Raw genomic sequence first — 14,464 nt, forward strand, 5'->3', positions numbered from 1 at the left:
GGTCCGCGAGACCGTCCCCAAACAACACGTCACCCTTGTAAGGTAAAACCTCCATATGCTTTTTTGAGTCTGCATCACGCGTCCATTGTCGGGTCCATAAGGATCGTCTCGCAGAAATAGCCATGGCATTGGCTCTGGAACCCAGCAATCCAATGTCTCTTTGAGTGTCTCTCATATACTGTATAAGACTGCGTCCTTAATATGGGCTAAAGTTAACAAAATGGTATCCCTATCTAGGGTATCAAGGTCAGCGGACAGGGTATCTGTCCAAGCTGCAACTGCGCTACATACCCATGCCGACGCAATTGCCGGTCTGAGCAAGGTACCAGTATGTGTATAAATAGACTTTAACGTAGTCTCCTGCCTGCGGTCCGCAGGATCCTTGAGGGCCGCCGTGTCAGGAGACGGCAGCGCCACCTTCTTGGACAGGCGTGTTAAAGCCTTGTCCACGCTGGGAGAGGATTCCCAATGTACCCTGTCCTGCGTAGGGAAAGGGTATGTTATAAGAACCCTTTTGGGAATCTGCAGTTTCTTATCTGGAGTTTCCCAAGCTTTTTCAAATAACTCGTTAAGTTCATGAGATGGGGAAAAGGTTACTACTTGTTTCTTTTCCATAAACATGTGTACCCTCGTGTCGGGAACAGAGGGTTCATCAGTGATATGCAAAACATCCTTTATTGCAATAATCATACACTGAATACTTTTTGTCACCCTAGGGTGCAATCTTGCTTCATCATAGTCGACACTGGAGTCAGAGTCCGTGTCGGTATCCGTGTCTACTATATGTGACAAGGGACGTTTCTGAGACCCCGAAGGGCCCTGTGAGTCGGTCCAATCCGTGGATTGACCCCCTGTTGTCTCCCTGGACTCTGCTTTGTCCAGTCTCTTATGTAAGGATGCTACACTTGCATTTAACATATGCCACATATCCATCTATTCTTGAGTCGGCACTACCGACGGGGACTCACCACTCATCTGCTCCACCTCCTCCTTGGACGAGCCTTACGCTTCAAACATGCCGACACGCACGTACCGACACCCCACATACACCGAGATTTAACTATAAGGGGACAAATCCCCAACCAGGCCCTTTGGAGAGACAGAGAGAGAGTATGCCAGCACACACCCAGCGCCAAACTGACACTGGACTAAACCCAGATAGCGCTTTTATGTTATACTAATGATTTCCCCACTCACTGCGTTAATAATTGTGCCCCCCTCCTCTTTTTCAGCCCTCTGATCCGTGTTCAGCAGGGGAGAGTCCGGGGAGCCAGCGTCTCTGCAGCTTCTGTGGAGAAAATGGCGCTGGTTAGTGCTGAGGGATCAAGCTCCGCCCCCTCCAGCGGCGGGCTTCGGTCCCGCTCTGATTTACAAAAAATGGCGGGGGTTTATCTATTTACTGCCTCCGCAGCCTAATATTCTCTAATATGCCATCCTTGAGATTTATTGCTGCCCAGGGCGCCCCCCCTGCGCCCTGCACCCATCTGTGCCTGCTCTGTGTGTGTTGTGTGGGAGCAATGGCACGCAGTGTTACCGCTGCGCGCTTACCTCAGTGAAGATCTGAAGTCTTCTGCCGCCTTGAAGTCTTCTTTTCTTCTAATACTCACCCGGCTTCTATCTTCCGGCTCTGCGAGGAGGACGGCGGCGCGGCTCCGGGACGAACTGCAGGGTGAAACCTGCGTTCCGACTCCCTCTGGAGCTAATGGTGTCCAGTAGCCTAAGAAGCAGAGCCTATCATTTAAGTAGGTCTGCTTCTCTCTCCTCAGTCCCACGATGCAGGGAGCCTGTTGCCAGCAGTGCTCCCTGAAAATAAAAAAACCTAACAAAATTCTTTAAACAGAGAAACTCAGGAGAGCTCCTCTGTAATGCACCCTATCTCCTCTGGGCACAAGATCTAACCGAGGTCTGGAGGAGGGGCATAGAGGGAGGAGCCAGTGCACACCCATACTAAAAGTTCTTTATAGTGCCCATGTCTCCTGCGGAGCCCGTCTATACCCTATGGTCCTTACGGAGTCCCCAGCATCCTTTAGGACGTAAGAGAAATGGCAGTTAGATGATGATTTTTTTGGTACTTACTCTCTCTTCAAAATTTGATACATCTCCCCTTTTGTCTCCTGTCTGCTGGCACAGACTTTCTCAGGAGGTGCCATTGCCAACAGATGAAATGTGTTGAGACAATACTAGGTGACACCTACCTCTGGACACCACTGGACTTATTGTACTTGTGGAACTTTACCTGGCCAGAATAACTTTCTGCATGTATTGTGAGTGACCTATGGATTTTAAATAAGCTACATTTTGTCTTTGCTCATGTACAGGCACGTTACTACATGATTTCTATTACATTTACTGTATATACTTATTTTAGCTATGTTGCACTATTATTTCTGTCTGATACCCTGAGGTACAGGGGATATGTTGTCACCCTTTTATCCAGAGCTTCATGTGGAACATAAAAAGTATATTTTATTTAGGCCGTCCAATGTTTATTAAGGTACTATTACACCTGAAATAAAGTCACCCACTGGCAAAAAACACCATCCTTAGAAACTGAATGAGCACTTTATTATCTACAGTAAAATCTGATATACTGATACACAGCTGTTATAACAGATAGCTATTAGCTTAATGTTTGTTTGTTTGTTTGTTTGTTTGTTTGTTTTTACTTCAATGCTGTCTACTGTTTATTATGTGTGTATTTGATAACTTCACAATTTGTTAAGCACAACTTTCACTAAGTGCTACTCTTTAGCCTATTTTCTTTTGTACATAATATAAGAATCTAGTCAATAATAATGGTAGACAACCAATCACTATCCAAAGCCAATATGATTCTAGAGGAGGCAAAATGACAATTCTACAGCTCATTAATAAAGTCTACCAAGACATTACAGAGCAGGCTGTGAGTCTAAGCAACAATGACAAATCAGGAAAGAGTGCGATGGGTATAGAAGCACACTCCATATATCTATTTGTAAGTACATACAGTTGTTTCGGCCCATTGTGGTGCGTTAGTGTTTCGGTCTAGCACAGTAACATAGACCTCACAGGTGCTGCTCAGTTGTATGTCCACACCATTGTCTCTGCCTTTTATCACCAGCTTGTAATTTTTATTACTCTGGAAAAAAAGAAGAGTTTTAATTAGTTCAATACATTACGTGATTCAGACCTTTAAAATTGGTTTTATTTAGATAAAGTGAATCAAGAATAAAAGAAACCAAAATTATACTTTTTATTAATATTTTTGGCATAACAAAATCATCACTAAGCTTGGCTTACAACTACATTCAGGCCACATTCATTAATTCAGTCTTCTACAATATACTGCTTGTTTGACCCTCATAGATAGTTCACATCGGGGCTACCTATATTTTATATGATGCAATTTCCTTAGTTCAAAAACTCTATGCTGATTCATGTTCTTGTATCTAAGCACATTGGTGTCATGGAAAATATTGCTTTCTGCCATCTCTAAGTGGTTTTGCACTGTTGCCAGATGGTCCAGGGAAAATGTATAACTCACAGCATTTTAGGAATACCCATAATCCACATACTGTAGCTCCATTCCACAGGACTAACATACTGTCCAAAATGTATTAATTTTCTATGTGGCAGTATGAATCCATGCACAGTACCATAAAACAGACAGACTTTACACACATATTTATTCAGAACTGACTCTTACATACCAGGTCAGTGGTGATGAGTAGCTAAATGAATATGCATGTATGAATGAATGAATGCTTTCCTCCAATTCTAAATTTACTCTAAAGCAAGTATAAGTATAATTTAAAAGCATAATATTTTCTGATGGAATGATTACTTTCATGTGTGCCATGACAAAAATGATAACCAGTACGTAGGTGCTGGAATGGAGGAGGGTGAGGTGGAGGGGTTTAAGGGGAAGCTCGCACAAAGCCGGAACAGAGGAGTGATGCATGGTCTGGTGAAATACTGCAACAGTTACATTAATTACCTTTATTCTGTGTCCGCTTAAAACCTTGCTTCCAGATATGTTTCTTTTAATTTAAAAATTATATATTAAACTCTTAACTGAACTTCAAGTAGGCTACATATAGGGGGGAATTCAAATATTTGAAAAGTCAGTTGGGTGTCTGTTTTTTCTTATCTAATAGACAGGAAAAAACAAACACCCAACTGACTTTTCAAACAATTGAATATCCCCCATAGAGTCATATCAATATAAAGCAACTATGGCTATAGATATAAATATAGTTTGTTCACAGAGATCACCAGGGGAAGTGGGCGGCACAAAAAAATCAAGTATAACAGCACCACTTTATGCTAAAATATGCAAATAAAGCAAATATAAATGAGTAGTTAGATCTCTACTTCTTCATGTATTCATTTGACTTTCAAGAATGAGTTTTCAAAACCGCGGCAGTTTGTTACAGGTTATGTAATGGGAACTGACATTTTACCCATACTGTAAGTCAAATGCTGTGTTACTCTTTATAGGTCATCTGTACCATACCTCATAATTTAGACACCCTTTGAATGAGATGAAACCTTTGTCTTTATCAATGGTAAACTCGACGTTGGGATCTGTTGGCGTTTGAGACACAAGGAAATAACTCACGACTGAGTTTGGACTGTTCTCTTCATCCATGTCATATGCTAGCATTGTGAAGATTGTGTTACCTAAAACAGACACATCCCATTGTCATGACAGGAAATTAAATTACCCTCAGGACCCAAAACTAAAAAACCACCAAGGTCATCAATGTCTGTCTTACTGGCATTTCTTTTAAACCTAGCTGTGAAATTCTAAATGCATGCTATGCTCAAGGGAAGCATTAATGCCAAAGTTACAGTTAAACATTTTATAAAAGTAAATATATTTTAAAATCTAAATGGAAGTTGTAATTCTAATAGTAAAATAAAATATCATCTTATTATCTTTCCATTTTCCTCAAAATGTCACATAAAAAACAGTTTTTCATGAGATCGTCTGTAGACATAATATGATTTCAAATAGCAGCTATAAACTATGACAAAAATTGACTTTTAAATCTAAAACTAAGTGTAATAATAATAATAGGAGATAAATGATATTGCACTTGGGTGGGATGGAGTGGTATATACCGAAGGTTAAAGGTGGTCATGTGGTACCAGTCCTCTCTTGTTCAAAACAAAGCAGTTTGTGAAGTTTCCTAAAAGTGTGATCTCCTCAAAGAAACCCTGATTATTTTGCCTCACCAAATTAGAAGTACTGGTGTATTCTGCCTCCAATGCCTGAGGTTCTCTAATATTAACCATATCCCAATACAACATTGCTAGAAAAATTATGTCCCACCTCATGATTTGTCATAGATACAATATTATCCATATTCATGTAGGCATGAATGCTGAGGCCTGGAGTGAAATCTAAAGGTGCATACACACTGGACGTTTTTGCCCAGCGTGTATGCACAGCGATGATGTGAACATAGCTGGCAGGAAAAACGCTCAGTGCATGCACACTGCGCAATTTTTACCTGGACTAGCGATGTTCACAGGGATTGAACCACTTTCAACAGCCCGACGGACAGAGGCAGCTGGCGAAGGCTGCATCTAGTGGTCTTCTATAAGTCCCCAAGGTTTAGCTTCAATTTTTCCAATCTACAGCAGGAAGTAATGAAGTCCGAGATCGCCAGAGGTGCAGCATACTGGACGATCTTACCAAAAAAAAACAAGTGGCGCTTAACAATCATATAGTATAAAATATTTAATAAGAATGCACATAAAATACAATGCAACAACCTCCCGGGGGTGTAATACAATTATTAAAACATCACAACAATGTTGTATAACCGTATGATAAATACGAGCACCTGGTGTTTAATTAAAGTGCAGGTTGGAAACGTAAAATTAGCCACTGTTAACACAAAAGTCTCAGGATTATACAAGAAACAATATGTACACACTTAATCTGATCAGTCACATGCCTTCAGCCTGCAGAGAGAAACACAGTGAAATCAACAAACAGTATGGGTTTCTAAACTAACCAGTGGCACGAGCGTTGGACGGGCTGTTGATTGGTGCTTCTGGCCGGACACCTGCCACCTCGGCTCCATCGGCAAACGACCTATGTGAAAGGGGATAACGGAGCTCCCGCATGCAGTAACGTCTCGGTGAAGACGCCACGGGCAAGTCTCCTGTGCATTTCTATACCGCTCCACCCCGCTGAGGCTCTGGTGTACATCATTTCCCTGGCTAACGGGACAGCACCAGGGAGCAGGAATCGAAAGCTCCTGCCCAGCGGTAACAGGTTCATTTACCTTATTTTTATTTTTATTTGTACTTTTTTCAACATCCGTTTACACTGCTCATATTTGTTGAACAAACACACTTCAACCCGGGTCACGGGTATTCTCCTGTGGGCATGCCACTGTGAGCTACATATCTGGAAATCATTCTGTAGCCGCACATTTAAGTGTGTACATATTGTTTCTTGTATAATCCTGAGACTTTTGTGTTAACAGTGGCTAATTTTACGTTTCCAACCTGCACTTTAATTAAACACCAGGTGCTCGTATTTATCATACGGTTATACAACATTATTGTGATGTTTTAATAATTGTATTACACCCCCGGGAGGTTGTTGCATTGTATTTTATGTGCATTCTTATTAAATATTTTATACTATATGATTGTTAAGCGCCACTTGGTTTTTTTTGGTATTTTTGTGGATTAAGGGATTGGCAATCCCCTTGTACAAGAGGCGGCTGACGATCATATTGCAGTCTCACTCACCTAAGCGCTTAGTGTATTTTCTGTTTTTCTACTGGACGATCTTGAATGTTTTTTTTAAAGGGGCACTCACTTACAAGGCAAAATTATGCTTTGCAAATGATTTTCCCCTTTAAAAACGTCCGAGATCATCCGGCATCCCGCAGCTCTGGTGATCTCCGGCTCCTTTACATCCCACTGCTAGAGTACTACTGAGAAAAGCAGCATGGTAATAACTGGTGATGTGAAAAAGGTGAAGGCCACCTAAATGATTTCATCTACATAAGGAGCCTTGCCTGAATGTCAGCCTACATCATTCGTCATCTTGCTTTAGACATTCCATTATCAACAAAGATATGGAGAGGGATAGGGCTACAGCAGATAACTGCGGGGTACACTGGGCTCCACAATTCTGGACAATGGGGATGTCCTAAAGCAGTTCCTTATGGGAGGGGACGCACTGTAGCGGGCACAAGAACCAGGCGTCCAAAGGAAGCATCCTGAGAAGCGGCAGTATCAAAGGCATAGAACCTTATGAACATGTTCCCGGAGGGCCGCCCAAGAAGGTCCAACAGACCGAGTAGAATGGGCCGTAATATGAACAGGAGCTGACAAACCAGCCTTCACATAAGCATGCACAATCACCATTCTAATCCACCTGGCCAGGGTCTGCTTGTGAGCAGGCCAGCCACGTTTGTGAAATCCAAACAAAACAAAGAGAGAATCAGACTTTCGAATAGAAGCAGTTCTCTTCACATAGATACGGAGAGCCCGTACCACATCCAAAGACTGCTCTTTAGGAGACAAATCAGGAGAGACAAAAATCACAATCTCCTGATTAAGGTGGAACAAAGAAACCACCTTAGGTAAATATCCGGGACGAGACCTAAGAACCGCTCGGTCACGGTGAAAAATCAGATATGGGGAACTACAAGACAAGGCACCCAAATCCGACACTCTTCTAGCAGAGGCAATAGCCAGCAAGAACACCACCTTAAGGAAAAGCCACTTAAGGTCAGCTGAACCAAGAGGTTCAAATGGAGGCTCCTGCAACGCCCCCAAAACCACCGACAAGTCCCAAGGAGCCACAGGCGGGACATAGGGAGGTTGGATACGCAACACACCCTGAGTGAAAGTATGAACATCAGGTAAAGTCGTAATTTTTCTCTGAAACCACAAGGCAGAAATATGAACCTTGAGGGAGGCCAGACGCAGGCCTAAATCTAGGCCCTGCTGTAGAAAAGCCAAAAGTTTGGCTGTACTAAACTTGGAAGCGTCATAATGGTTAGATGCGCACCAAACAAAGTAGGAATGCCAGACCTGATGGTAAATCCGAGCAGAGGCCGGTTTCCGGGCCCGCAACATAGTTTTAATGACCTCTTCAGAAAAATCCTTAGCTCTTAAGACGGAAGCTTCAAGAGCCATGCCGTCAAAGACAGCCGGGCTAGGTCCTGTTAGACACAGGGGCCCTGAACGATGAGGTCTGGGCGTTGTGGAAGTAGAAGTGGACGCTCTGACGATAGGCCTTGCAAGTCTGAGAACCAGTGCTGTCTGGGCCACGCCGGAGCTATGAGAAGCAGATTTCCTTTTTCTTGCTTGAACTTCCGAATTACCCTGGGCAGGAGTGACACCGGAGGGAACACGTACGGCAGCCGAAACCTCCACGGCACTGCCAGCGCATCCACGAATGCTGCTTGAGGATCCCTTGTCCTTGCTCCGAAGATCGGAACCTTGTGATTGTGTCGAGATGCCATCAGATCCACATCTGGAAGATCCCACCTTTCCACGAGGAGTTGAAACACTTCTGGATGGAGGCCCCACTCGCCGGCATGCACGTCCTGACGACTGAGAAAGTCCGCTTCCCAATTGAGGACTCCCGGAATGAATATATTGCCGATATTGCCGGTAGATGGTGTTCTGCCCAACGTAGAATCTGTGAGGTTTCCTTCATTGCCAAACGGCTTCGAGTGCCGCCTTGATGATTTATGTAAGCCACTGTGGTGGCGTTGTCCGACTGTACTTGAACAGGACGGTTCTGAATCAAATGCTGGGCTAGGTTCAACGCATTGAAGACCGCCCGCAATTCCAGAATGTTGATCGAGAGGAGAGATTCCTCCTTGGTCCACCGACCCTGCAAGGAGTGCTGCTCCAGCACCACACCCCAACCTCTTAGACTGGCATCTGTCGTCAACAGGACCCAGTTGGATATCCAGAAGGGACGGCCTCTGCACAATTGTCGGTCCTGGAGCCACCAGAGCAGCGACAGACGGACCTCCGGAGTCAAAGAGATCATTTGAGACCTGATCCGGTGAGGCAGGCCGTCCCACTTGGCTAGAATCAGCTTCTGGAGGGGGCGAGAATGGAATTGAGCATACTCCACCATGTCGAATGCTGATACCATGAGGCCCAGCACCTGCATTGCCGAATGTATCGACACTTGCGGACGAGAAAGGAAGCAACGAATCCTGTCCTGAAGTTTCAGGACTTTCTCCTGAGACAAGAACAACCTCTGGTTGTGAGTGTCCAACAGCGCTCCCAGATGCACCATGCTCTGAGCAGGGACCAGGGAGGATTTCTTCCAGTTGATGAGCCACCCGTGGGCTTGTAGAAACCGGACCGTCATATCCAGATGATGCAGGAGAAGATCTGGGAAATTTGCCAGGATTAACAAGTCGTCCAGATACGGCAGTATCCTGACCCCCTGATGGCGGAGTACCACCGTCATCACCGCCATAACTTTGGTGAAGACTCGCGGAGCCGTTGTTAAACCAAAAGGTAATGCCCAAAACTGGTAATGGAGGTTGCCAATATCACTGACCTGGTTTGGGATTGTTGTGGACTCGGGGTATCTTCCGAAGATCGAGAAGAGGAACCGCAACTGGGCCGCAACAGAGATGGCCGAATGTAGGTTTTCCTCATACAGGATTCGGACAGCAGGCAGGAGGCACGTGTTGATATTGAAGATCTCCTGAAAAACAAGAACTTGAAAGGGCTGATGAATCCTCTGCAGACAGACGATAATGAACGTGGCTGGAGAACAGGAAGATTGAGAATAGTAACCATGGCTGGAATGCACGGTGCAGAAGCCTGTGTTTGCTGGACGCACGGTAAATTAGAGGTACAGGACGCGGAAGGCACTGACTGTGCTAGGAGATACAGAAGTGCTTGGCGGCACTGAGGTGCTGGAGGCACGGAGGTGCTTGGAGGCACGGAGGTGCTTGGAGGCACGGAGGTGCTTGGAGGCATGGAGGTGCTGGAGGCACGGAGGTGCTGGAGGCACGGAGGTGCTTGGAGGCACAGAGGTGCTTGGAGGCACAGAGGTGCTGGAGGCACAGAGGTGCTTGGAGGCACAGAGGTGCTTGAGGCACGGATGTGCTTGGGGCACGGAGGTCTGGTGATCATCACTCTGGGGAACTGATGATACTCAGGCACTGATGCAGTGCCTGGCGCCTGAATTTAAACTTCCCACCACCGTCTGGTTGGTGGGAAGTGCCTGATGACGTCACCCGCCCAGACGCCGGACAGAGCGCCGGGAGCCGCCAGCGAGGACGGCCGCAGAGAGGACCAGCGCGCCCGGAGAGGTAAGTATGGCGGGCGGGGCGGCGGCGTGACAGTACCCCCTCCTCTAGGGGTGGCCCCTGGACACTTCCCAGGTTTCGTAGGGTGCTTGGCATGGAAAAATAAGAATTTACTCACCGGTAATTCTATTTCTCGTAGTACGTAGTGGATGCTGGGAACTCCGTAAGGACCATGGGGAATAGACGGACTCCGCAGGAGACTGGGCACTCTAAAAGAAAGATTAGGTACTATCTGGTGTGCACTGGCTCCTCCCTCTATGCCCCTCCTCCAGACCTCAGTTAGGGAAACTGTGCCCGGAAGAGCTGACACAATAAGGAAAGGATTTGGAATCCCGGGTAAGACTCATACCAGCCACACCAATCACACCGTACAACTCGTGATACTATACCCAGTTAACAGTATGAATAACAACTGAGCCTCACGAACAGATGGCTCATAACAATAACCCTTTAGTTAGGCTATACCTATATACAAGTATTGCAGACAATCCGCACTTGGGATGGGCGCCCAGCATCCACTACGGACTACGAGAAATAGAATTACCGGTGAGTAAATTCTTATTTTCTCTGACGTCCTAGTGGATGCTGGGAACTCCGTAAGGACCATGGGGATTTTACCAAAGCTCCCAAACTGGCGGGAGAGTGCGGATGACTCTGCAGCACCGAATGAGCAAACTCAAGGTCCTCCTCAGCCAGGGTATCAAACTTGTAGAATTTTGCAAACGTGTTTGATCCCGACCAAGTAGCAGCTCGGCAAAGTTGTAAAGCCGAGACCCCTCGGGCAGCCGCCCAAGAAGAGCCCCCTTCCTCGTGGAATGGGCCTTTACTGATTTAGGATGCGGCAGTCCAGCCGCAGAATGTGCAAGTTGAATCGTGGAGCAGATCCAGCGAGCAATAGTCTGCTTAGAAGCAGGAGCACCCAGCTTGTTGGGTGCATGCAGGATAAACAGCGAGTCAGTTTTTCTGACTCTAGCCGTCATGGAAACATAGATTTTCAGGGCCCGGACTACGTCCAGCAACTTGGAGGCCTCCAAGTCCCGAGTAGCCGCAGGCACCACAATAGGTTGGTTCAAATGAAACGCTGATACCACCTTAGGGAGGAATTGGGGACGCGTCCTCAATTCTGCTCTGTCCATATGGAAGATCAGATAGGGGCTTTTACAGGACAAAGCCGCCAATTCTGACACCCGCCTAGCCGAAGCCAAGGCCAAAAGCATGACCACTTTCCACGTGAGATATTTTAATTCCACAGTCTGAAGTGGCTCAAACCAATGTGATTTTAGGAAATCCAACACAACGTTGAGATCCCAAGGTGCCATTGGGGGCACAAAAGGGGGCTGAATATGCAGCACTCCCTTAACAAACGTCTGAACTTCAGGCAGTGAAGCCAGTTCTTTTTGAAAGAAAATAGACAGGGCCGAAATCTGGACTTTAATGGAACCCAATTTTAGGCCCATAGTCACTCCTGACTGTAGGAAGTGCAGAAAACGACCCAGCTGAAATTCTTCTGTGGGGGCCTTCATAGCCTCACACCAAGCAACATATTTTCGCCATATGCGGTGATAATGCTTTGCTGTCACATCTTTCCTAGCTTTTATCAGCGTAGGAATGACTTCAACCGGAATGCCCTTTTCCATCAGGATCCGGCGTTCAACCGCCATGCCGTCAAACGCAGCCGCGGTAAGTCTTGGAACAGACAGGGCCCCTGCTGTAGCAGGTCCTGTCTGAGAGGCAGAGGCCAAGGGTCCTCTGAGATCATTTCTTGCAGTTCCGGGTACCAAGTCCTTCTTGGCCAATCCGGAACGATGAGTATAGTTCTCACTCCTCTCTTTCTTATTATCCTCAGCACCTTTGGTATGAGAGGAAGAGGAGGGAACACATAAACCGACTGGTACACCCACGGTGTCACTAGAGCGTCCACAGCTATCGCCTGAGGGTCCCTTGACCTGGCGCAATCTCTTTTTAGCTTTTTGTTTAGGCGGGACGCCATCATGTCCACCTGTGGCCTTTCCCAACGGTTTACAATCAGTTGGAAGACTTCTGGATGAAGTCCCCACTCTCCCGGGTGGAGGTCGTGCCTGCTGAGGAAGTCTGCTTCCCAGTTGTCCACTCCCGGAATGAACACTACTGACAGTGCTATCACGTGATTATCCGCCCATCGGAGAATCCTTGTGGCTTCTGCCATCGCCATCCTGCTTCTTGTGCCGCCCTGTCGATTTACATGGGCGACCACCGTGATGTTGTCTGACCGAATCAGCACCGGCTGGTTTTGAAGCAGGGGTCTTGTGTAGGGAAGCCTCCTGACTCGACCATTGTCCCTGGAAGTTTCTTCCCTGAGTGACTGCCCCCCAACCTCGGAGGCTTGCATCCGTGGTCACCAGGACCCAGTCCTGTATGCCGAATCTGCGGCCCTCTAGAAGATGAGCACTCTGCAGCCACCACAGCAGAGACACCCTGGCCCTCGGGGACAGGGTGATCAGCCGATGCATCTGAAGATGCGATCCGGACCACTTGTATAACAGAACCCACTGAAAGATCCTTGCATGGAACCTGCCGAATGGAATTGCCTCGTAAGAAGCTACCATCTTTCCCAGGACTCGCGTGCAGTGATGCACCGACACCTGTTTTGGTTTCAGGAGGTCTCTGACCAGAGATGACAACTCCTTGGCCTTCTCCTCCGGGAGAAACACCTTCTTCTGTTCTGTGTCCAGAACCATACCCAGGAACAGCAGACGCGTCGTAGGAACCAGCTGCGACTTTGGAATATTCAGAATCCAGCCGTGCTGTTGAAGCACTTCCTGAGATAGTGCTACTCCGACCAACAACTGCTCCCTGGACCTCGCCTTTATAAGGAGATCATCCAAGTATGGGATAATTATAACTCCCTTCTTTCGAAGGAGTATCATCATTTCGGCCATTACCTTGGTAAATACCCTCGGTGCCGTGGACAGACCAAACGACAACGTCTGGAATTGGTAATGGCAGTCTTGTACCACAAAACGGAGGTACACCTGGTGAGGAGGGTAAATGGGGACAAGCAGGTACGCATCCTTGATGTCCAGTGATACCATGTAATCCCCTTCTTCCAGGCTTGCAATAACCGCCCTGAGCGATTCCATTTTGAACTTGAACCTTCTTATATAAGTGTTCAAGGATTTTAAATTTAGAATGGGTCTCACCGAACCGTCTGGTTTCGGTACCACAAACATTGTGGAATAGTAACCCCGTCCCTGTTGAAGGAGGGGAACTTTTATTATCACCTGCTGGAGGAACAGCTTGTGAATTGCCGCCAGCACTACCTCCCTGTCCGGGGGAGTAGCTGGCAAGGCTGATTTGAGGTAACGGCGAGGGGGAGACGTCTCGAATTCCAGCTTGTATCCCTGAGATACCACTTGTAGAACCCAGGGATCCACCTGTGAGCGAACCCACCGGTCGCTGAAGTTCCGGAGACGGGCCCCCACCGCACCTGGCTCCACCAGTTGAGCCCCAGCGTCATGCGGTGGATTTAGTGGAAGCAGGGGAGGATTTCTGTTCTTGGGAACTGGCTGTATGGTGCAGCTTTTTCCCTCTACCCCTGCCTCTGGGCAGAAAGGACGCGCCTTTAACCCGCTTGCCTTTCTGGGGCCGAAAGGACTGTACCTGATAATACGGTGCTTTCTTTGGCTGTGAGGGAACCTGGGGTAAAAATGTCGACTTCCCAGCTGTCGCTGTGGAAACGAGGTCCGAGAGACCATCCCCAAACATTTCCTCACCCTTGTAAGGCAAAACCTCCTTTAGAATCCGCATCACCTGTCCACTGCCGAGTCTATAATACTCTCCTGGCAGAAATGGACATTGCATTTATTCTAGATGCCAGCCGGCAAATATCCCTCTGTGTATCTCTCATGTATAAGACTACGTCTTTAATATGCTCTATGGTTAGCAATATAGTGTCCCTGTCAAGGGAATCAATATTACCAGACAGGGAATCAGACCACGCTGCTGCAGCACTGCACATCCATGCTGAAGCAATAGCAGGTCTCAGTATAGTACCTGAGTGTGTATATACAGACTTCAGGATAGCCTCCTGCTTTCTATCCGCAGGCTCCTTTAAGGCGGCCGTATCCTGAGACGGTAGTACCACCTTTTTTGACAAGCGTGTGAGCGCTTTATCC

The 14,464-nt window shown here is 46.8% G+C and overlaps 1 protein-coding gene across 1 annotated transcript in view; it reads right to left on the bottom strand.

Moving 5' to 3' along the window:
• LOC135057250 (cadherin-like protein 26) overlaps positions 1-14,464 on the bottom strand; it is a 173,698-nt gene that overhangs the window by 103,331 nt on the left and 55,903 nt on the right. Inside the window, exons 6-7 of the mRNA XM_063963142.1 lie at positions 4,496-4,662; positions 2,987-3,118 (exon numbers count right to left, since the gene is read on the bottom strand). Of these exons, the coding sequence (XP_063819212.1) occupies positions 2,987-3,118; positions 4,496-4,662 (299 nt within the window). The remainder of the gene's footprint in view (positions 1-2,986; positions 3,119-4,495; positions 4,663-14,464) is intronic.

This window comes from Pseudophryne corroboree, chromosome 3, assembly GCF_028390025.1.
Source record: "Pseudophryne corroboree isolate aPseCor3 chromosome 3, aPseCor3.hap2, whole genome shotgun sequence".
NCBI lineage: Eukaryota > Metazoa > Chordata > Amphibia > Anura > Myobatrachidae > Pseudophryne > Pseudophryne corroboree.